The 23,670-nt window shown below is 38.1% G+C and overlaps 1 protein-coding gene across 2 annotated transcripts; it reads right to left on the bottom strand.

Annotated features, from left to right (window-relative positions):
- Nucleotides 1-202: 202 nt before the first annotated feature.
- On the bottom strand, nucleotides 203-23,630 carry THAP12 (THAP domain containing 12). 2 transcript variants are annotated; one of them, XM_025419617.3, is made up of 5 exons: nucleotides 23,391-23,630; nucleotides 12,775-12,895; nucleotides 9,277-9,384; nucleotides 4,634-4,670; nucleotides 203-3,132 (listed from the first exon to the last, which is right to left on the bottom strand). In XM_025419617.3, the coding sequence occupies exons 1-5, from the start codon at nucleotides 23,477-23,479 to the stop codon at nucleotides 1,199-1,201; spliced, it is 2,289 nt and encodes a 762-aa protein (XP_025275402.1). In that variant the 5' UTR covers nucleotides 23,480-23,630; the 3' UTR covers nucleotides 203-1,198. The 2 variants fall into 2 exon arrangements, with proteins under 2 accessions (XP_025275402.1, XP_048955101.1); XM_049099144.1 differs by lacking the exon at nucleotides 23,391-23,630 and adding an exon at nucleotides 23,121-23,138.
- Nucleotides 23,631-23,670: the final 40 nt, after the last annotated feature.

The following is a 23,670-nucleotide window of genomic DNA, read 5'->3' as shown; positions in this document are numbered from 1 at the left end:
AAAAATATCAGTTAGAGAAACCTTATGATTTAGTAATTTCTTAACTGTCTTTTATATACTCCAAGTAGTAAACCATATGACCACCCACTCCACCAAATGCTCCCCCCTCCAAAACCTATCTTCAATTGTGAAGGTGATATTTTTGAAAAAAGAATTTACCATAAGTCCATTTTGTCTCTCACCAAAAATAATGTACCTGAACTTTAAACAAAATTCACATTTTATTTAGGTTGAAATAAACTATACAAAATTGATTTTCTTCACCAAAAATAACAGCAATATTTTCTGTATTATTCCTAGATAACCACGAAAAACTTATTTTTGTAGGTTTTCCAGGTTTTGTTTATAAATCAAGACGAGGCAGTAGATATAGTCATGGAAAAAGACAGAGGAAAACAGACAAATCAGTTGTCAGTATCCATGGCCTCTGATCCTGTCTTGACCATGAACAGAGGTGTTCAACATACACCTGCTAAAAAGCTTACGAAGACATAGATGTTCAACATATACTTGCTAAACAGCTCATGAGGATGTAGGCTCAACAAAGGAATGTAAACAGCAACAACCCAATGTGGAACAATGGCAGGTTCTCTCATTCAAACTTTAAGTATAACTTGTTCCTTCAAGTTCATTTGATAAAGACAAAATCTACACAGAAATCTTTGCTTGGCAAGCTCACTTTTCTCTCTGTCTGGTAACTCCCTTAACTCCATTATAGATTTTTAACATACTAAAACCCCTACTATTCAAAGGTCACTCGTGAGCTTCATTGTAACATTTTACAAAATGTACTCCTTCTTCCAACACCTCTTCAAAATCTATTTTCTCCTAAGAACTGATAGTTCAAATACCCGACAATTGGATCCAGTGATAATAAATGTTATGTCTAAAATGACTTAACTAAAACAATTCCCAAGTGCTATTAGCAGAGATCCCGTAGAAGTGTAATGTGGCACTTTCAATGCTATCTTCTGGAAGAACAGTTATGTCTCCAAAGCACAGGAGTTCAATCAGGGGCCATTTTAAATAGGCAGATTATCAATGGCTAATGTACTTAATGAGAGGTCAATAAGTCAAGATATTCAGTGATTAAGTGGCCTACATACACCTGACAGTTTTTCTTTCTGTAAGATGTTTCAAATTTCTTACAGAGTTTTCCAAATATCAAACATAAGAGAAAGCCTACTTTTAAAGTCTCTTAGGTATTTTCAATGGTTTCTGAGTTATCTGTAGGAAGCTCTGACTTAGTTGTATAGAGTTTGATATATGTGTCTACCATTAAATCCAGATCATGTTTTATATCAAAATTTATGTTAAGCAGAGCCAAGTTACTTGACCTTTGGTCTGTCAAAGTGTTCCTCAGGTATGCTTTGAGACGCTTTCGCCCATTTTCATAGCGTTCATTCTCAACCTTCATCACAGGAAGAATACATAGGACTTTGAGCAATGCATAAACATTAGGAAAAAACTTGATGTCTGGTAGATGTAGGGCTTCATAAATGGTGGATGGAAGCTCTATATCTTTCCCTCTGTGTTTCCATTTGATTCTCCAGCAATGCAGCTCAGCTGAGAGTGTGTCAGGATTGGGCAGGTCACTTCTGTACATGTCAGCATGGTGCTCCTCTGATGTATTAAATTTGAGCTGTCCCATGACAGAGGGTACAAGAGATAAGCATTTAAGAGCTTTGAGGTGCTGTTCTGAGAATATATCTTTCAGTTCCTGAATAATGTGTTCCACTGTTGGAACACTTAGAGTTTCTTTATAGTAACTTTCAGAGGTGAGCTGAGATTCCAGGTTACCTTGCTGCGCTCTGCGGAATTTGCCAGGGAGTTTCATCTGAATATCTAGTTTAGTTGCCAAATTTGTGGCTTCTTCGAACCAAAATTCATGATAAACTTCAATATTTTCCATCACTTCATTTAGAGAATGCAGCACTGCAGTCAAGCTACTGGCTGCAAAGAAGACATCAGAGGTTTGCCCCTGGAGATTTTTCCCAAAGGCTCTTGTAAAAGATAGAACATTCTTAAGGACAACAATGGTAACAATGAAATCAAAATCTGTTACTGCACTACAGAGTACAAAAGCTCGACCAGCTATATAGTTATTCCATCTAATATTTGTATCACTATTTATACCATCTAAACATAGAACAAGTGCTTGTAGGAGATCCACTAAAATTTCAAAAGCATCATGCCTGCCTGTCCACTGAGAATGGCAGATTTCCTTCAGTTCTTTACCCTTTTCCTCATTATTCTGAAAAAGGACAGAAATTACATTGTCAAGCTCCAAAAGCAGTTGTGGAGATCGATGGAAGAACGAACAAACTTCCTCAATTGTTCCTAATGCAACAGATACTCCCACAACAGGCACTGATTTTGCCAACCACATGTTTAAGGCACAGGAAGAACAAAGTGTGTAGACAGCTTGGGGATATTTCTCTAAAAGTCTAGAAGCAACAATTTTCATTTTGGAAGAAAATCCACTAGATACGATGTAAGCCTGACCACGACAATATTCCATATTTAACCCCCACTTCTCGGTTATCGTAGTGTGAAATTTCACAGCCAAAATTTCCGCATCGGCTTCGTAAGGCAAGAAGCCCAAAAATTCCTCTCTCAGGTTATGAGATTCATCAACAAACCTCACCAACACAGGCAAGTGTTCTTCCCCTGCTATGTCCACTACATCATCAGTGATGATGGAAAAGAAGTGAGAGTCTCTCACTTCCCTGAGGGTTTCTTCCCGGATGCAGCTCTCACAGATTTCTAGCATCTGTTTCTGTTGTGTTTTTGAGCAGAACAATGTGTTAACTGCTGTTGTCTCAAAACGCTTTCTTAGAACCTCTTCACCAGAATTTATCCGGCACTCCAGCAGTGCTTGAAAGTTATCAGGAGTAAAGAGACCCTCTGGGATTTCATCAGTTTCATGCCCATCCAGAGGTATGTTTTGTTTTCCCATAAGAATCAAAATTTCAAATAAAGATTTTAGGTATTCTTTGTTTTCTTTCTCTTCGAGAGTCAAAGGTAAAATGTCTTCATCCTGTTCTTCACCCCCTTCTTCTGCACTGGGGTTCTGAGCATTGCTGTTGTTTATTTCTTTATGTTTGGGTTCCTGTTCAGAAGTTTCATCAACTAGAAAACAGAGAACTGATTTTATAAACAGGCTCATGAAGAAACATACAAACAAAAAATTATATTTTTGATTGGTTAAATATTTAAAATTCACAAACTCATCCATTCAACATTCACAAGACACATACTGGATCACAGACTTGGATATAGAGGTTAAAATAAGACACATTCTAGTGGAGGAGACAAAGACTGTATACAAATATATTTTAGTCCTACACGTAAATGCTGTTAATAAAGAAATGATAAGCTTAACAAGGCACGTCACATAAAACATATACAAAGCAGTAACAGTCTGAGCTCTTAGAAAAAAGAAAAGAGAACTAATATTTATTGAGGCACAGTGTTGGCAATTTATATGGATCACATTACTACCTCTACAGGCAGGTGTGACAAATTGAGGAAAGTAAATAATTGCCCAAGGTCACAGATGTAGTTGGAAGGATGAAGGTAAAATTCAAATCCAAGCCTGTCCGACTCTAAGGCCCATGCTGATGCAGTTTCTGTGAAATTAAGCTACAGTTTTATATGGGAGAGAAGAGTTACACAAGCCAAAAAAACATAAAGTATATTTGGGCAATTTTTAGGGCAACATTGACTACTAGAATTATCAGCCTAATCTCTTTGTATTTGGATAGGAAAACCGAGGCATTGCCCTGCCCACTGTCATACACACAATCCTGGACCCTGCCTGTGGTCCCTTTTAGGTTCATTTTCTAAACATCGTGGGATATTAGAAGTTCCAATAACAAAGTGAGTATAACTGCCCAAATCAGGCACTCTGCTTCAAACCACTCTACTTCTGCACAAAATACTCTTCCTCCTTTGCCCAACTCCAGGTCTCCTCATATAACAGAGGGGGAAAATAATAGTAATTACTCTAGGCATACTGTGAGAAGTCAATTAAGTAAAGCACTTAGAATAAAGACTTAGTACAACACAGTTATGTTAATGATAGTAATAATAATAGCAACACAGTAGTAGTAGGAGACAAAGAAGGAGAAATAACAGTAACCACTGACAAGAACAAAAATGACTTCTAGTCCTCATTCTCAGGTGACAGAGGTCAGACATCAGTACCTACAGAAAGACTTCTGGCTCCTACCCTCTATGGGGCTAAGTGTTCCCATAACATGTATTCCTTAAAAAGGTATCTAGAACTTAATATGCACCGCACATTGGGTGGACAAAAATTCTGCTCTTGTCGTTACTGTGGACTCCCCTTCTCTACATTAGGACACTCTGTGTGCCACACTGAGAACCTACCACACTGAGAACACAGCCCTAGTGGGGAGAAGCAAAGTGTATGGCACAATAGCACTCAATCAAGAAACTAAACTAACACTTCAGTCTCAGACAATTCTAGACCATGAGACAATGCCTACTACACTCTTACATCATTCTCACGGTAGGTTTTGGATATAAAACTTATTTATTTGTTCTTACCAGGTCAAGGCCTTTTTAAAAGGCATTCAGAAGTTGAGTCATTAACACTATCACTTACTTTTTTTCTGTTTCAGTGTCCGGATTTCATCTTCACTCTAAATGATAAGAAAAAAAAAAAAACACCTTTAAGAAAACAACTCTAATTCATCACTATAGATTCATAAGTAAAAAGCATATCTTGATTCAAATTTAATCCCTTTAAGAGCATAAATTCCTTCTAAAGAAAACATTCTTTAAACAGAGATGACAGAAAAGCCAGAACTACAATTTACCTAATAACTCCAAGCTCATGATAAAATACTAGAGGGGAAGGAATACATTGTTTAACTTACTTTATACCTAAATCATCATCATTTTGGGTTATAAAAGGCATGAAAGTATAAGATGGGCATTCCAAGGGTCACAAATCATGTCCCTCTCAATCCAATACTGGGGCACGCCATGTAGGGGAGAGTTGTTGGATCCCAGAACCTAACACAAGAGCTATGAGAAATCCCTAGGAAGCAGAGAGTAACACAGAGCCAGTATGGAAAAGAAATGGATGCACAGAGCAGCAGAGGGCCAAGTGGTACATACCTACAGGGGTCCTACAGTCCTACAGGACTGAGGAAGAACTTTCCAGTTGTGTCCTTTTATCTCCCTCTGACCCCTCACAATGCTTAAATCACAACCCACCCCATTACTATTCTAGGGCAGAGAAGCAGCAAAACCAGTGACAGCTGGAGTTAGCAGGGTACCTGGTAGGCAATATGGGAACAAGATACTGCTGACAAGAAACGTCAGTAGGCTAGCCAATCTGGAACATTCCCTCCTAATCGTGTGAGCTGCAATAGCAAGGATAGTGGACCTGCAACAGTATGTCTATAGTAAGGCATGTGAGTTGGGGCAGAATACAGGGAAACGAGAGCGACAGAGTGGTAAGTGGCCCAGCGCCTCACCCCTACTACATATTATTAAGAATGCTGATGTGGAAGACTGTTGTGGAGTGTCAGCACTCATCTATGAGAAATACCAGAAAAACAAACAGAGGGAAAGAAATGCATGAAGAAATAAAAACTGTGGATTTCTCAGAACTTAAAGATATGAGAGATGTGAGTCCAGATAATTAAACCATTTAGACATACTTAACACAAATGTCAAATATAGAGAAAAAAATAAAGACTTTGAGGGAAAAAAGCAGATCATCTCAAAAAAGAACAAGAATTGGGCTGGCATCAGACTTCAATAGCGGTAACAGATGTAAAAAGTAGAAAAGAATCAGTATCACATAGACTATATATATCCTCTATGTATCACTTAATAACAAGACTCCAAATAAAAACAATATATATTTTTTTCGGGATCCCTGGGTGGCGCAGTGGTTTAGTGCCTGCCTTTGGCCCAGGGCGCGATCCTGGAGACCCGGGATCGAATCCCACGTCAGGCTCCCGGTGCATGGAGCCTGCTTCTCCCTCTGCCTGTGTCTCTGCCTCTCTCTCTCTCTGTGACTATCATAAATAAATAAAAATTTAAAAAAAAAAAAAAAAAAACAATATATATTTTTTAAGATTATATTTATTTATTCATGAGAGACCCAGAGAGAGAGAGAGAGGTAGAGACACAGGCAGAGGGAGAAGCAGGCTCCATGCAGGGAGCCCGATGTGGGACTTGATCCCAGGACTCCAGGCTCACACCAAGCCAAAAGCAGCCACTTAACTGCTAAGCCACCCAGGCGTCCCTACAATATGGTTTTTAAAAATAAACTAATACCTGGAAACTAAAAACAAAAATAATCCTATGTTAAAGAACTAGGGGAATTATAAAACACTCCTGGCTAATCAATGAAAGCTCTCTATGATTGTGGGATACAGCTAAAACACACTGAGCCTTGAATACACATAAATATGAGCTGAACATTCAAGAAGCCAGAAAAAGAGCAAAAAGTAAATCTCCTACATCAAAAAGAAACCAATACAATAGCCCACAAGTGCAGCAATCACTGATAAAAGTAACTACTATTTCTTTGCAAACACTATTAAAACCTTAGTTTCAGAAAAAAAAAACCAAGCATTCCAAAATCCTACATGCAGTTCATAAACTCTTGAAAATAAATAAAACTTAAGAAGAGAGGGATCCCTGGGTGGCGCAGCGGTTTGGCGCCTGCCTTTGGCCCAGGGCGCGATCCTGGAGACCCGGGATCGAATCCCACGTCGGGCTTCCGGTGCATGGAGCCTGCTTCTCCCTCTGCCTGTGTCTCTGCCTCCCTCTCTCTCTCTCTCTGGGTCTCAAATGAATAAATAAAATTAAAAAAAAAAAAAAAAAAAAAAAAAAAAAAAAACTTAAGAAGAGAAAAACAATAAATAAATCAAAATGGCAATCAAAACATTCCCTCATCTACCCCAAGCCTTCTGATGGTTTTATGGTTTAACTTTCAAGAGCAGATAGTATATACCTTATACAAGTATTTTTAGAAAAATTGAGAGGACAAAAAAGAAAGTTATCCAACTAATTTTATAAGAGAATCTTGGTATCATAACTGGATAAGAGGAGTACACAAAAAGAAAATTACAGGACAACACTTAAAATTATAAATGCAAAATCTTAAATATTAACCAACTAAATCAAAGAGAGATACTGCAATCAATTAGGGTTCATCACAGGAACACAAGGATGATTCAACAGCAGAAAATCCATCAATGTTATTCACTGCCTTAAAAAAGAAGTCAACTTCTCTACTCAACAGATGCAGTGAAAGCTTCTAAGTTCAATGAGTCGTGATAAAAATTCTGAACATTAGGACTAAAAGAGAATGAAAGAAATCTCTTTAACTTGATAAAACTATCTAACAATATCAACAAATGTCACACTTAATGCAACAAGGCAAATGAACCAGCTGTGACATTCCTGGGACTGTTCAACACATTAGGGGATTGACTAAACAGTAACACAGGCAACAGGAAAATTTTAAATTATGAGAACGGGAAGAAGAGGCAAATCTGGAGGATGATACAATCAACTACATAGAAAACTTGGTGAACTATTAGGATGAATGAAAAGGGGACTTCAAAATTGCCAGAAACAATCTCAACCAGAATGCATAATCTATACCAACAATAACCATAGTGAATTTAGGAAGTAATTTAAGGAAGATATACATATTGTCCTCATTTATTTATCTGTTCATTCATGAGAGATACAGAGAGAGAGGCAGAGGGATAGATAGGCTCCATGCAGGGAGCCCACTGTGGAACTCATCCCGGGGCCCCAAGATCACACCCTGAGCTGAAGGCAGACACTCAACCACTGAACCACCCAGGCATCCCTATTGTTATCTTTTAAAGAACTGCAGCAAAAATCCTGAAGTTTTTTTAGATTTTTGATTTTGTACACTCCTAAAAATATTTTTATTTTATTTTAAAGATTTTATTTATCTGAGACAGAGTCAGCACGAGCAGGGAGAGGGACAAAGGGAGAGGGAGGAACAGACTCCCCACTGAGCAGTGATTCCCAGGACCCTCCAGTCATGACCTACTGTAGGCAGACACTTAACCCACTGAAACACCCAGGTGCCTCTAAAAGTATTTTAATCATGTTTTCAAAGAATGAATATTCAGTTTTGTCAATGACTGTTATTACCTGATAGCTGTTTTCTTGTTTATGGATAGAACTAATTAATATTGCAAAAATGGAAAAAAAAATATTGCAAAAATGGTAATTCAAAGCATTCATGATGAAAATCCCCATACAATTTCTATAACTTGACAAAAGAATTCTCAAATTCCTCTGGAAGAATAAGGTCCACAAATAGCTAAGACAACTTTGAAAAAGAACAGTTATTAAATCACTATATTTGAAAGTAATCTTACTTATTATAAAGCTATGGTAATAAAGACATACAAACTATAAATGGATCAAAGATCTAAATATGAAAGGTAAATATAGTAACAGAAAAGATGAGAAAATTAGATAAATGTTGTCTTAAGAAAGCACACAGTAGATAGACTGAAATGACAAATATTAAATACATTAGCATGGATACCAAAAGGAGGAGAGGAAATGGGAATGGGAATAGTGGGAAGGGGAAGAAAAATAAGGGTCTTGATGGTGGCAACGATGACAGAATGTCACAGACTAAGGAGTCTCAGTAATTTAATGTTGTTCACCTAACATCAACAAAATACAGGTAGGTTTCAATCATTACAACTAAAGAGTATCAAAGGAATATAAAAACATGCATAAATGATGTCATATACAGAGATTTAAAAGCTTTTTCTAACCCTGCCAGTACTTAATAGTGATAGAACTGTTCCCTTTAGGTAAAAGTATCCACGTCTTAACTTTTATACTTTCCCTTTCTTTATCCCTTTGTGCTGAATTCTGGAAATATCCCTCAGCTCCACTTTCCTTACTACAAAAGAAAAGGTAGTGTTTTTTGTTATTTTTTTTTTCCTCCCCAGGAAAGGAATTGTACTAGTGGTTTCATGCTGACAGCACACTTTGGCCCAAGTCAATGAGTATCAACAGGCTAAATTTGAGAAAGATTTTCCAATTTAAATACTAAACTAATCATCTTACATCCATGCTACTTCAATAACCACAGCATTCACCTCCCGTGTTACCTTTGAAATAGAGAGTAACTTGGGTTCAATTTAACATTAGTGCCTCTATATTTGATTTCATAGTATTACAGGAATTGGGAAAGCCAAAAGCACATTGACATACCAATTCTTTTATTCGTTTTCTGTGTCTACTATGTGGATTGTTCAAATGACTGGTAAGATCAAATATTGTTGGTATTGCATTATCACGAAGAACTGTCCTATAAGGACTCTGAAAAAGAAAAATGTGTTAATTCAGAGACAGTCTGCAAAAATATATTACACGTAAAGAAAATGCTATGTTAATGACTTCCCTGTACTCCTTCAACTCTAGCTCTAAAGTGTAGAGACTTATAGAATGATGATGTCAGTCTAGATAAGCTTATTATTTCTAACTCTTTTTTTTTTTTTTTTTTTTGCATTTTTGCCCTTCTGGTAATCTTACTATTTTAAATTAAGGAATGGAATTGATGGTAGGCACAGAAAATTAAATGTATTTGCATTTTGCATATATACTTCTAATTCATCCTCCCAGCAACTCCATCTGTTCTGCCCTTCCATGAGCCACCAAATCTACAGCAGACACAAAAGTTTATCAATCTATCTTTATGTGTTCTTAATAATTCTTTTCTTCTTTACCTGCTGTTCACTCTACTTTCACTATTATTACTAAGAAGCATCAAGGTACAGTGAAATAATATTGGACTGAGTGGGACACAGGAGACCTAGGAACTAGTCCAAACTCTACCAGTTACTCACTAGGAGATCCTGGCTGAATACTTTTTTCCCTTTTTGGACCTCAGTTTCCTCTTCTGAATAAAATTCAAGTATTGAACCAGACCAGTATTTCCCAAAATGAAATTATTCACATGCTAATGATAATGCTTGCATACCATCACCCGCACTTTTACATAATCTACTCATTTTTAAGTTAGCATTAAACTATAAAATGATTTTGATGAGTTACTTATATTTTTAACACATACTGTAAAACTCCCAAGATAAAAATTGATTCTCATGCCACTTGAATCCATTTATATCATGATATGCATAATCGGACTTTTGCAAACATCGAACTAGGTATTTCTAATTCTAATGTTTTTATCACTGAAGGATGACCATTCTCTATTCTAATTCCTGTTAACCTAATCCAACCTGGCCAGAAGCTGGATGCATACTTAGATGTTGACAGTCTTCAACAGCCAACCCAGAGGTCAGATAGGGACAAGAGGTTTATTAACAGGAAGAGCAACAGATGAGTAACTGCATACATTCCCCCCAGCGAGTGCAAAGAAACAGTGCCCTTAATTTCTTCACATGTCTGCATTGACAAAGACAAAACATTCTTTTTAAAAAGCTTTCTCTGGAGCAGTGATTGTTTCAAAGCTGACTATTAAAGCATGTTCATATGCCAAACAAAAATAACAACTCCTATGTTTTTTCACCCAGGAAAGGAAGGTTAGGATGATATGAAGAAACATATATAACTAAAGGGAACACACTATCGCGGGTCTTATCTAAAGAGTTGCTAAACACATTTGGGAAGTACTTCTATTCAGATTCAATATTTTCTAGTTCAACCCCACACCTCACAGAAAACACAAAGAAGAAAACAACTTTTTAAAAAAAAATCTATTTCTTAATGACACTCAGCTTCCAGTGCTGAGTCTGGAAGTCCAAGCATCCTGAGTCTACTATGAAATTTGAATCGGAGATTGATTAGGCATACAACCACTGAAGGGAGCAAAAACTATACTATATCCCAAACATCTCATCTTCCCCATTTAGCAAATGTCACAACATACACAGTCAACTCTTGATATCTTACCAATTATTCAACAAGGAGAGGAGGGATAAAATGTTCCCAATGAATTTCTTAAATTCAAATCAAATTAATTTGCTATATAAAAAGCAAAGCTATCACAAACCAAAAGATAGAACATGAATTTAAACATGTTGCTTTTCATAAATATTTACTTATAAGTTTATATGCCAAAAAGAACTATATTCAGTTTATGTGCATGATCGTTTTAACTCAGTATCAAGATTTAATCTTTAACTGCTGAACTGAAGTTTGAGCATAAAGCAGTGATGTTACTCTACCATCAAAGATTCTATTAGGCTTTGGTTGAACTAACTATGAATGTCTACTGATGAGACCTTCAACAGCAAACTAATGAAGCCAAAACTCTCAGACATTTGGATATAGATATCATATAAGCCAGCAATAGCAGTAAAAAAAAAAATTTACTACTACATGAAGAAGTTCTACACGTGTAGAAAGAACATTTTCTCGTATTTGTGTTAATTTATTCAAGACTGAAGAAACGTGGAGATTTAAAAAAACAGCTCTTCTTTCTGTCCTATGCTCTGACTAAACATGAATATGAGTAAACTATAATTTTATATTTCTCACATTAATCTTACTGGAATTATCTATTTAAGAGACTATATCTATTACTAAAATAAAAATGTATATGGCTTGTATTTTAAAATAATAATTTGGGATATTTTTACTTAATGTCAAGAACATAAAAGTAGTTTGCCTTTTAAATACAAGAAATCCCTTATTTTGGTTGATTATTATTACCCTCTTACACAGCAAGGCAAAAATATCCCTCAAATATTTGTGATTAAACTGTTGAACCGGAATTGGCTCACCTCCCAATGACTTCACAAGTATCTGCTTCAATTAATTTTGAGAAATAAAATAACCCAATCATTCTTTAGTTTTCTGATGCCTCTGCAAAATGTATCTGAAAAAAATATCAAAATACATTGCTGCATAACAATATATAGTGTATCTTCAAATCAAGTTTATGTCTATCTCAATATCTGAGATGATACATCAGTTATACCTAAACAAGAATATATTATTTAACAAAACTGTCTTCCTAACTAGTTTCTAAAGTGTTTCAGATCTGCTTTATTTCAATCAAATCTGCCTTATTTGTGTCTCCTCTAAGTCACAGCAATAACAGAATCACAGAGGGTTAAAAATGTTAGATCTCAGGAATTACCTCGTTTAATATCCTTATTAGTATCTGGGGCCCAGAAAGGGAAAGTGACTTGGCCAAACTCACATAGTTGACAGCAGTAAGGCTAGAGATCCAGGTTTTGAAATGAAATTGCAAATTATTGATGGAAAATTTTTTTCATATTAATTATATGATTTGCTTCTTGTTGTAACTTGCACATAAAAATTAAGGGTTGATTCTAACAGTACACATGAAAACATGAAAACAAAAAGCTCCATTTCTCAATGAAGATTTCACTTATAAAAAAAGCTCTGGAGAAGCTGCTCCAAGTAAAAACAAACTCTACCTTAAACACTTTAATAATCATCCAAAATTCTCTGAAGGCTGAATAAGAAATGTAAAAATGGCAACCCCTGGTGAGTAGGAATAGGGCATCAGAAACGGGGGTTAAAAAAAAAATCCCAGGTTTTGAAGAACAAAATAGATACTATTCAGTTCCAAATTTGTCTTCATTAAAAAAAAAAAGTGGTGGAAAAAAAAAAGTGGTGGGGTGCAAGGATACATTCAAACATTAATAAAGTTTTACAATTTCCAAACAGATACTGAGATAGAAAACAAAGAATCGAAGCTCTTCTATTACTTACAGTTCTACAGATCATAGAGGTCTCAAAGTGTTTGGCACATAATCGATAATGTTTATTTAGTTGATCAGGTGTTTTATCTTCTAAATCTGCTCTCCTACAATTCTCCACCCATTTCTGGCATCTATAAATAAATCAAAATGCAATTATGAAATATGAGCTCAACATTTATATTCAGCTATAAGACAAATATATATTCCAGGCAATGGATTCCTGCTCCCCTCTCCTTGCAGAATATAATTTGGAGAAGCTGATTGATAACAAAATGAGAGCTAGAAAATCATTCAGTACATTCAATTATAGACAAGATTAAGAAGTAACTTGCTCAGTCATGCACAAAATCAGCAGTAAAACTAGAATTTAAACCCGAGTCTTTCAATTCCCAGGACATCTTAGCACCAAAAAAGGACTCAATTATCAGTAGTTCAAGCAAAAAGTTGCAGAACCATGAGACCCACAGCCTAACATTCCCTTCAGGATTTCAACTTAAACAAGGATATAAAACAAGTCATTGCAAAAAAAAATCAGTAAACAGATGTTCTATAAATCATTAGAGTTTCCTTTAAAAAAAAAAAAGATTTTATTTATTCATGAGAGAGACAGAGAGAAAGAGGCAGAGACACAGGCAAAGGGAGAAACAGGCTCCATGTTTTGGAGCCCGATGTGGGACTTGATCCAGGGACCTCAGGATCACACTCTGGGCCAAAGGCAGGCACTAAACCACTGAGCCACCCAGGGATCCCTCATTAGTTTCCTATAGGAGCATGATGCTTGTGTTCATCTGCCTTATTATGAACATGATTTATTATCTACAATATGTACAGACTAGATTGCAAGCTCCATGGCTGCAGGAATTGTACCTATACAACTTAGTAACAGGTGTTGAAGATAGTGAATAAAACAAAGTCCATGCCCTCTTGGTGTTTACATATCTGCAGAAAAACAATAATGACAACGAGGATAATGTGTACTAAACACTTAGTATGAACCAGACACCATTCTAAGTCCTTTCCAACAGGGGTACATTATTCCCCTTATGCAGATAAAGAAATGAAGGCACAGAAATGTTAATTTGCTAAAGTTTACAACTAGATCTTTCCTTCATTCCTCAAAGTTCTAGGAATAAAAATTGTCACAAGTCACAAATTTGAAGACATCCACGTTATAATCACATCATAGTATATTATGTCTCAATATCACAGTTTACTCTTCCACACACATACACTCTGATACTTAATTCTCTCCACTCTCAATACGTAAAACCATGGTGAAATGATTATCTAACTGAAATTAAAACCACACCTAAATTGTACAGCATTTCATTCAACCAAGAAGTATTACTGCACAGTAATGATATCAAATGTCCATATTTTAATGTTTTCATACAGTTGTGCAATATGATTTCATAAGCATTTCATGTTTCAACATCCAAATATTTGGTACAGAAACTGTCTGTCTCACTATAAAATAACTGGCCATACTGCTACAGCTAAGTTTGGCTTTTAATTCTTAGATCTCTGAACACCTTCCATACAGAATACTACTGTCTGTGTTATGTGTTATGTCTAAACTAAGTGGAGACAGCTTTCTGATACCAAAAGCATTCAGATTCAATCAAGAATAGATTGGGCAGGGGCACCTGGATGGCTCAATCTGTTAAGCATCTGCCCTGAGCTAAGGTCATGATCCCAGGGTCCTGGGTTCCAGCTCTCCATCGGGCTCCAGGGTAGGTGGGGAGCCTGCTTCTCCTTCTGCTCCTCCCCCTGCTCATGCTCTCAAGCTCACTCTTGCACTTGCTCACTCACTCTCAAATAAAGCCCAAATAACTACACATCTATGTCTTCATATCAAATACCTAGAAGTAAATCTAGTGAAAGATGTGCAAAACCCTCTAACTGAAAAACATTTTAAATAACTTAAATAAATGGAGAGATATACAAGTTCATGAACTGGTATACTAAATTCTAAATATATCAATTCTCCTCAAATTGATTTACTCATTCAATCAAAATCCCAAAAAGTTTGTGTGTGTGTGTGTGTGTGTGTGTGTGTGTGTGAGAGAGAGAGAGAGAGAGAGAGAGAGAAATGACAAGATAATTCTAAAACTTTTTATACAGAAATTCAAAAGGCCAAGAATAGTCTATATAATCTTGGGGCAAAAAAAGTTGAAAGACTTACACTATCAAATATTAAGACTTATAATATAAAGTTTAGTAAGACAGTGTGGTATTGGCACAGGATAAAATAATGAAACAAAATGGAGAGCTGAGGATACTTAAGACAAAGGTAGCACTGTGCAGCAGTGAGGACAAAAGTTTTTTTCAATAAATAGTGCTAAGTCAATTTGACGGCCATATGAAAAAAAATTAATCTTGACTCCTACTTTCACAACATATGCACAAAAATACCAAGTGCACTATAGATCTATGGAAAGTAAAATAATAAGCTTCTAAAAATAACACAGGAGACTAACTCCATTATGTTGGCATAGACAAAGATATTTTAAAGAAGGCAACAGAAAGCGCAAACTCTAAAGCAAAAGATGAATTAATTTCACTACTTTGAAGTTTGTAACTTTTCTCCATTAAAAGTAGCCATTGAAGAGTGAAATAGCAACCTACAAAATGGAAGAATGTATCTGCAATACATATATCCAACAATAGACTCATATCCTAAATACATGTTTTGGATACGTATTGGCTATGTCTCATTAGCAAATAAATCAGACAATCCAGTATAAAAATGGGCCTCAGATGTGATCAAGCAACTTACAATAAAAAGGTTATCCAGATGGACAATACACATGAAAAAAAGTTCATGAAAAAAAAGGGCTCAATCTCATTAGTCATCAGGGAAGTACTAATTAAAACCATAACAAAATATTACTACATACCTTCAAGAATGATTACAATGTAAAAGAGAGAATACCAAATGTTGATGAGAAAGTGGCACTCTTGGGAATGGGAATGAATGAACTAGCTAGCTCTCACAAACATAATGCTGAGTAAAATGAGCCAGGAGTACATCTATGATGCCTTTTATATGAAGGGAATGCTTTTAAGTACATACATAATTATCTCTCAAACTGACCACTGTCTCCCCTTTCCTAGCTCTCCCTGTCATTGTTCTGTGCCCTATACCCCAGACTCTGTAACCTTTCCTCTTAGCAGAATGAAATGACTCTCTGAATCCTTCTAACTTCCAAACTGGTCTTGGCCCTTCCCTACTAGCCCCTTTTCCATGCTGAGGAGTAAATGTTTTAAAAAGCTAATTTCAGAATGTTTTGCCCACTTACGGTCCTTTGGTAGCTTCTCACAACTCTCACAACTCTTCTCACAACTCTAAGAAATAATTCCTCGCCTGTCATAAGATCCTGAACAATTTGGACCTTGTCTACCCTTCGATCTTCATATCAAACCACCCTTCTAGTCCCTTTGCCCCTTTACATGCCATACTTCAGTTTCATGAAGTCACTGCAATCACTTCTATCTTCTATGCTGTTTATTCAGCCTAGTATCCTCTTTTTTTCTTGCTTCCTTTGCTAAGGAAAGCCTATGCAAAGATCAACCTTCAGATCTTAATTCAAATGTTATTTCTTGAAGGAAACTTCCTGATTCAGATGTGTATACATATGTATATGAGTATGTATACATGCACACACAGGAAGGATTCCCTTTCCTCTCTGTATATGGTCTCTCAACATCCTTTATTTATCCTACTATATTATTACCATCAGTATAAAAACGCCTAATATCTCCTATCTAAAAAATTCTGTTAACCTGGATTCTCTGCATAGCAAAACTAGCTATTTTTCACATTATCTCCATTTTCTTTTTTGTGTGTATTTTTTTAATTGGAGTTCGATTCGCCAACATATAACACCCAGTGCTCATCCCATCAAGTGCCCCCCTCAGTGCCCATCACCCAGTCACCCCATCCCCTCATCCACCTCCCCTTCCACTGCCCCTTGTTCGTTTCCCAGAGTTAGGAGTCTCTCATGTTCTGTCATCCTCTCTGATATTTCCCACTCTCCTTTCCCCTTTAATCCCTTTCACTATTTTTCATACAATGTTGGTCCTTCTCCGATTGACTTATTTCACTCGGCATAATACCCTCCAGTTCTATCCACTGTCCAGTTCTATCCAACTGTCTCCATTTTCTTATCTCACATTCTTTCATCAATTCCAAGGAGGCTTCTGCTTTATCTCTTTTCCACTGAAACTGCTCAAGATTATGAATGACTTCCATCTGACCAAATCCAATGGTCACTTTCTATCCTCATCTTAATCACCCTTTCAGTACTCCATTGTTTTTTATTTTTCCCTTTGATGGTTTCCTACTTGCAGCATTTCCAAAAACATATTTCAAGGAACAGTGGTCAACTGTTCCATTAAAATGAAATAAAGTTTCATGGTCAAAAAGTTTGGGTAATACTACATATTTTACCCTATTCTTGGGGTTTAGGTATTTCTGTGGGACTTTGACCACATTAGTTAATTGTCATCTGAAAGCACAGACTATCACAAAACCTATTGTGAAGATTAAATGAAATAATGTAAATAAGATATGCAGAACAGTGCCTGGCATATAGAATATGAAGTATTCTCTAAGAAATATTATTGCAACTCACAGCATTGGCTACAGGATTAAATGAGATATGAAAGCACTTTAAGATCATATTTTATAGAGATGATTCTCAAACTTCACACTCTCTTTACACTCTTATTGAGGACCCAAAGAGCTTTTATTTAACAGTATTTATCCTTATAGCAATTAAAACCAAGTACATTTAAAAAATGTTTATTAATTCATTAAAAATCACAATCCCATTATATGTTAACATAGATAATATTTTAGTGAAAATTTATGCATTTTCCAAAATAAGAAACATTTAGTGAAAAGAATGGAACTGTTTTCTACCTCTGCAAATCTTTTTAATGTCTAACTTAAAGAGAAGATTGCTAGATTCTCATACCTGCTTTTGTATTTAATCTGTTGCCATATGTGGCTTTGGTTAGAGTATATGAAGAAAATCTGGCCTTAAGCTGCTATGCAGTTTAAAAAGTAATTACAATATTTCTCTCTTACCCAAATTACTATGGATATTCTTCTTTAATACGACACCAAAACTCCACAAGTGTTGGTTACTTAAAGATGAATTGCGAAGTGGAATTTGAAACCAGACCAATAAACTTTTTCACTCTATTACACTGAAATTCATTGGTGTATCTTACACTCGGAATAGAGCTTTTATTTGTGCATGTGTTTGTAAAATTATGAATTGGTCAATTTGGAAAATATTAGTTCAGTCAGTTATGCAAATCACCATTATGCAATTTAAGAAGTCACATTTATCAATATCACCATCAATTCCATCAGGAAAGTCTTAAGAGAGTTGTCAAGCTCAAAGTGGTGCATATGAGTTTTTCAAAATTCTAATTTTTGCTTGAATGTCAATTTTCCCTTGAAGTAGCAGGCTTTCATTCATTTCTGAGAAAATGTCTACCAAACACTGGCATGTATATAATCAAACTTAGAGAATTTTAGAAAATACACCAGACAACTTAATCAGAGCAATGATGTTACCATGTTATGGAGCTCTCAGAAACTCCAGTGCACACTCCTGAAAGAATGAATACAAAAAAGCAAATAATGTCAGAGTTATCATGAAATAGTTTTTACCTCGTAGACTCCTTAGAAGGGTCACAAGTGCCCCCAAACCCACTTTTACATTTTACAAGGCAGAGTACATTAATTCTCAGTTAACTTTGATTAAACTGCCAAAAGAATCTTAGAACACCTTACTACCTCAGGAATGAGTTAGAACTAATAACCTGAGAAGGAAGAAGAGGGCTTCAATTGTCCAACTTACCCTAATAGGAGCAATTCTTTAGCTCTACTTGTACCTCACTTCATCTGGGGATGAGCTCCACCATGAGCTATCCCCAGGCCTTGAGATCAGTCAGACCATCCTGGGGCCATCCAGATTTAGGCAGGTTTTTTTCTTTTCACATTTTTTTTTTTAATTTTTTTATTTATGATAGTCACACAGAGAGAGAGAGAGGCAGAGACACAGGCAGAGGGAGAAGCAGGCTCCATGCACCGGGAGCCCGACGTGGGATTCGATCCCGGGTCTCCAGGATCGCGCCCTGGGCCAAAGGCAGGCGCCAAACCGCTGCGCCACCCAGGGATCCCTTGTTTTGTTTTTAAAGGGGGGAAATGCCTGAGTGGCTCAGCAGTTTTGCACCTGCCTTTAGTCCAGGGCGTGATCCTGGAGTCCTGGGATGGAGTCCTGCATTGGGCTCCCTGCATGGAGCCTGCTTCTCTCTCTGCCTGTGTCTCTGCCTCTCTCTCTCTCCGTGTCTCTCATGAATAAATAAATAAAATCTTTGGGCAGCCCGAGTGGCTTAGTGGTTTAGCGCCACCTTCAGCCCAGGGCGTGATCCTGGAGACCCAGGATCGAGTCCCATGCCAGGCTCCCTGCAAGGAACCTGCTTCTCCCTCTTCCTGTGTCTCTCTCTCTCTCTCTGCAAAGAGCCTGCTTCTCCCTCTGCCTGTGCCTCTCTCTCTCTCCGTGTCTCTCATGAATAAATAAATAAAATCTTTTAAAAAAATAATAGATAAAAGGCATAGCATAGGGAATTTGGTCAATTGGTACTGCAAAAGCACTGTATGGTGACAGATGGTAGCTACACTTTTGGTGAGCATAGCATAATGTAAAGACGTACTGAATCACTACATTGCATGCCTGAAACTAATATTCAACATTGTGTGTCAAGTGTACCTCAATTAAAAGAAAACCATAACATTAATTTAAAAAGGTAAATAGCACATTAATGCCACTTTTTCTAAACCAATAATAGATAGCATATTTTGAAATTCCACACTGTGCCCTTTATTTTAAATTACTTCAAATAGCTGTTCATAAAAGTGTCCATGCATTTATAAATATAACAAAAAGTGTACTATTTAATAGCATTAAATATATTTATCTTTATTTTTAGTTTTAACAGTAGTTAACTTTTCAAGAACAGATTGGCAATGTCATCTTTTATCAACCTTCCCTACAACTCATTTACAGAAAAAAAATATAATTAATAACCCTAAAAATGCTGTTATTAATTTAATACACACTTCTGAAAACAACTACTTTCTTATACTTAACTCTGGGCACAGTAAAGAAGAAACTATAAAATACAAAAGAATTTGAAATCCTTAGTTGGAGAAGATTTGGTTTGGATAAAAAGTTAGGATCCTGAAAATATTACATTAACTAAAACAAACCAGACATAAAGGACAATTGTATGATTCCATTTACATGAAGTACACAGAACACACAAATTCATGGAGACTGAAAGTAGGTGGGACAGGGTCGGGGGGAGGGAAGGAGTTACTGCTTAATGGTTACAGTTTTTGCTTGGGGTAATGAAAAAGCTTTAGAAATGGATAGTGGTGATGGCTGTACAACATTGTGAATGTAACTAATGCCAATGAATTACATATTTAAAAATGGTATAATGGCAAATTTTATGTTATATGTTTTACCAAAATGTTTAATGCAATATATACTGAATATACAATAATACTGTAATAATGTATATTAAAGTGCACTAAATATACATTCTAAATGGGTGAATTGTATGATATGTGAATTATACCTCAATAAAGATGTTTAAAAGAGTTAAAAATAGAAGTTCATAATTTGGTCTTAAAGTATTCAAAGGACTCTGACATAGAAAATAGAACAGATTTGCTCAGTGTGACTGTAGGAACAAAACTAGGACCTCCAAAGCATAATTTATAGGGAGGCATATTTCCACTTAATACAAGGAAGAAACAACAGCCAAAGCTGTCCAAATCTTGAAGTGTCCCTTCACAAAACAGAATAGTCATTAGAGGTGTTTCAGCAAAGGCCCTATCAGGAATGCAGAGGGCCCCTAAAGGGTCTGTAAATACCTTGATAGTGGAATGCAAAATTGTGTCTCTGTCTTTTCTCAAGTAACGTCCTTATGTTAGATTCTCAAAGGGGACAGACTGCACTAGATCTAAAAACTCCTTCCAAATTTGAGACTGTACACCCCTATTGGCCATACTCCCCCTCTAAAAAGTGTAATGAAAAGAGTATTCACTATAATTTATCAACACAAATGACCTGTGGTCCAGAATCAACTAATGTTGTCCTCATTATGCAAGTGAAATATACTCTCAAGACTGCCCTTGGGCTAAAATTTGGGTAAAAAGAAGATTATGCTTAAAGGGTTAAGGCCCAGTCAGATTCAGGTGCTCACCTTCTCTGCTCCTACAGAATCCAACAGCTATTCCTCACTCTTCTGAGCTAGCTCTTCCTCACCTCCCTGAACTTTAAACACCAGGAATGCCTCAGGGCTCAATCACCAGACATACACTGTTTTATTTACCCCAGAGCATGACTTTAGATGTCCTTTATAATCTGAGAACATCCATATTTACAATCTAGTCTGAATGTCTCTAAATTCCCATCTTTTTATGGTTTTAGTTCAAGCCCCTCAAACTTCACGTCCCAAACCAAATTTTTAACATGTCTCCACCAAATCTGCTCCTCCCAGTCTTCCAAAGCTCAGGAACAAAGGCTCAAGCTAAAAAATCTTGAGTCATTCTGGACTTCCCTTTTTCTTACAACTTACATCTAAACCATTAACAAATCCTGTTGGCTTCACCTTCAAAACATATCTCAAGGGGCGCCTGGGTGGCTCAGCGGTTGAGCGTCTGCCTTTGGCTCAGGGTGTGATCCTGGAGTCCCAGGATCGAGTCCCACATCAGGATCCTTGTATGGAGCCTGTTTCTCCCTCTGCTTGTGTCTCTGCCTCTCTCTCTGTCATGAATAAATAAATAAAATCTTTTTTTAAAAAAAGTATCTCAAACAGAAGTTTACCACCTCCTCCTCTACTAACCTGGATTACTGCAATTGCCTTAAAAAAAAAAAAAAAAAAAAAGATTTTATTGAGCCAGGGTGGCTCAGCAGTTTAGTGCTGCCTTCAGCCCAGGGCAGAATCCTGGAGACCTGGGATTGAGTCCCACATCGGGCTCCCTGCATGGAGCCTGCGTCTCCCTCTGCCTGTGTCTCTGCCTCTCTCTCTCTCTCTCTCTGTCTCTCATGAATAAATGAATAAAATCTTTTAAAAAATAAATATAGTCAGTCTGCTCTAAACCCTTGTATGACTTTGTGTCTCACTGAGAATAAAGGCCACAGTGCTTTGCACGGCCTACAATGTCCTACACAATTTGCCCCTACCATACGAATAAACACACGCTTTTCTGGTCTCATTTTTTCCCTTCTCCCTTCCTTCCTTAAACCAGCTCCACCGTCCATGGACTTCTGGCTGTACCTGTAACATGCATGCCTTGACTTCCCATTTACTGTTTCCACAGACTGGAACACGTTTCCCCTAGATATCTCCATGGTTGGCCCGCTCAACGACTTCTGGTTTTTGCTCAAATTCACCTTAGTGGGGCCTTCTCTGATCACCCTATTTAAAATAGCAATTGTGCCTCCCCTGCTACTCCTTATTCCTCCAGCCTGCAACATTTGCCTTTTTTCCATAGTATTTACCACATGACATACTGTATATACATATTTGTCTGTCTTCCTCCACTAGGATATAAACTTCAGGAGCAGGTACTTTAATTTGTTCATCTGTGCACTAGTGCTTAGAGCAATGCCTAGCGTATAGTAGGCCTCCAATAAATATTTGTGAAACTAAAAAAAATTTGTGGAATATAGGATGCTATATTACAATCGCCTTCTACATCTGTCTCAACAGACTGTGAGCTCTCTGCAGGCAGCAACTCTGTCTCAATTCACGTCTGAATTTCTGACACCTAACACTAGTGTGTGCACACAGTCAGTACTGGTTTGAAACGAACGAATCAACAAGACCGAGGAAAATTCTTCAGACTTCCCGCAGTCCCTACTCTGTCACTCTTTAAAAATAAGTCAGAGCGTGTGGGTTCCCTCTCAAAGAAGAGGGCTCAGTATCAATTCCCCCACGCCTCCACCCTACCCTCCGTTATCCACGCCCCCCCCCCCCCCCCGTTAACCAAGTGAGACAATGAATAACGGTCAGAGCCATAATTTGAACCAGGAACATCAAGTCCGCTGTAGGAAGTTAACTGTGACTTGACGAGATCAAAGGTGACCAGACTAAAAAAGCAACCCTGTTGCAGAGGTGGCAGCAAGGAGAGGGAAGGGCCCCGGTGGCCCCGATCACAGAATCCAAGTCCCTCTTTTGACAGCTGAGGAAACTGAAGCCTAGAGAGCGGAGCGGCCCGCCCGAGGTCACCAGCACCCGACCCGGGGCGAACCGGCTCACCTCGCCCGCGCGCCGCCCCAGCTGCCCCTTGGTTCGGGTGGTGCCCGCCGCGCCGAGCCCCCGCCGGCGCACGTGCTCCGAGGGCCCCGGGCGCCCACCGGCCCGCGGCGCAAGGCCTGTGGCCCCCCTCGGGCCGAAGCCGGGGTCGACGACCGCGGCCCACTCCCCCCGCAGCCCCGCAGCCCGCAGCCCGCAGCCCCGCAGCCGGCGGCTGGCAGCGCGCGCCTCGGGGGTGGGCCCGGGGCTGCCGGCTCCGCGCCCGCCGCGTACCTGGCCGGGTCCCGCGGGAACCTGAAGAAGGCCAGGTCCGACTGCGTGCTCTTCCTCGTGCAGTTGGGGGCAGCGCAGAAGTTCGGCATCGTCGCCCACCCGCCGGCCGGCCCAGCCCTCCCCTCCCCGCCTCCTCAGGGCAGCCCGCCCGCCCGTCGGGGCCGGGGAGGGGAGCCAGGCCGGCCGGCCGGCTCGGCCAGGCCGGCGCGCCGGGGGGAGGGGCGGCGGGCGAGAAGCCGCGAGGGGCAGGAGGGGCGCCGCGGTCCGAGGCCGGGCTGGG

The sequence above is a fragment of the Canis lupus genome, chromosome 21 (assembly GCF_003254725.2).
Source record: "Canis lupus dingo isolate Sandy chromosome 21, ASM325472v2, whole genome shotgun sequence".
Lineage (NCBI taxonomy): Eukaryota > Metazoa > Chordata > Mammalia > Carnivora > Canidae > Canis > Canis lupus.
Note: the sequence above shows the minus strand (reverse complement) of the source record. Positions and strands in the feature narration are given on the sequence as shown.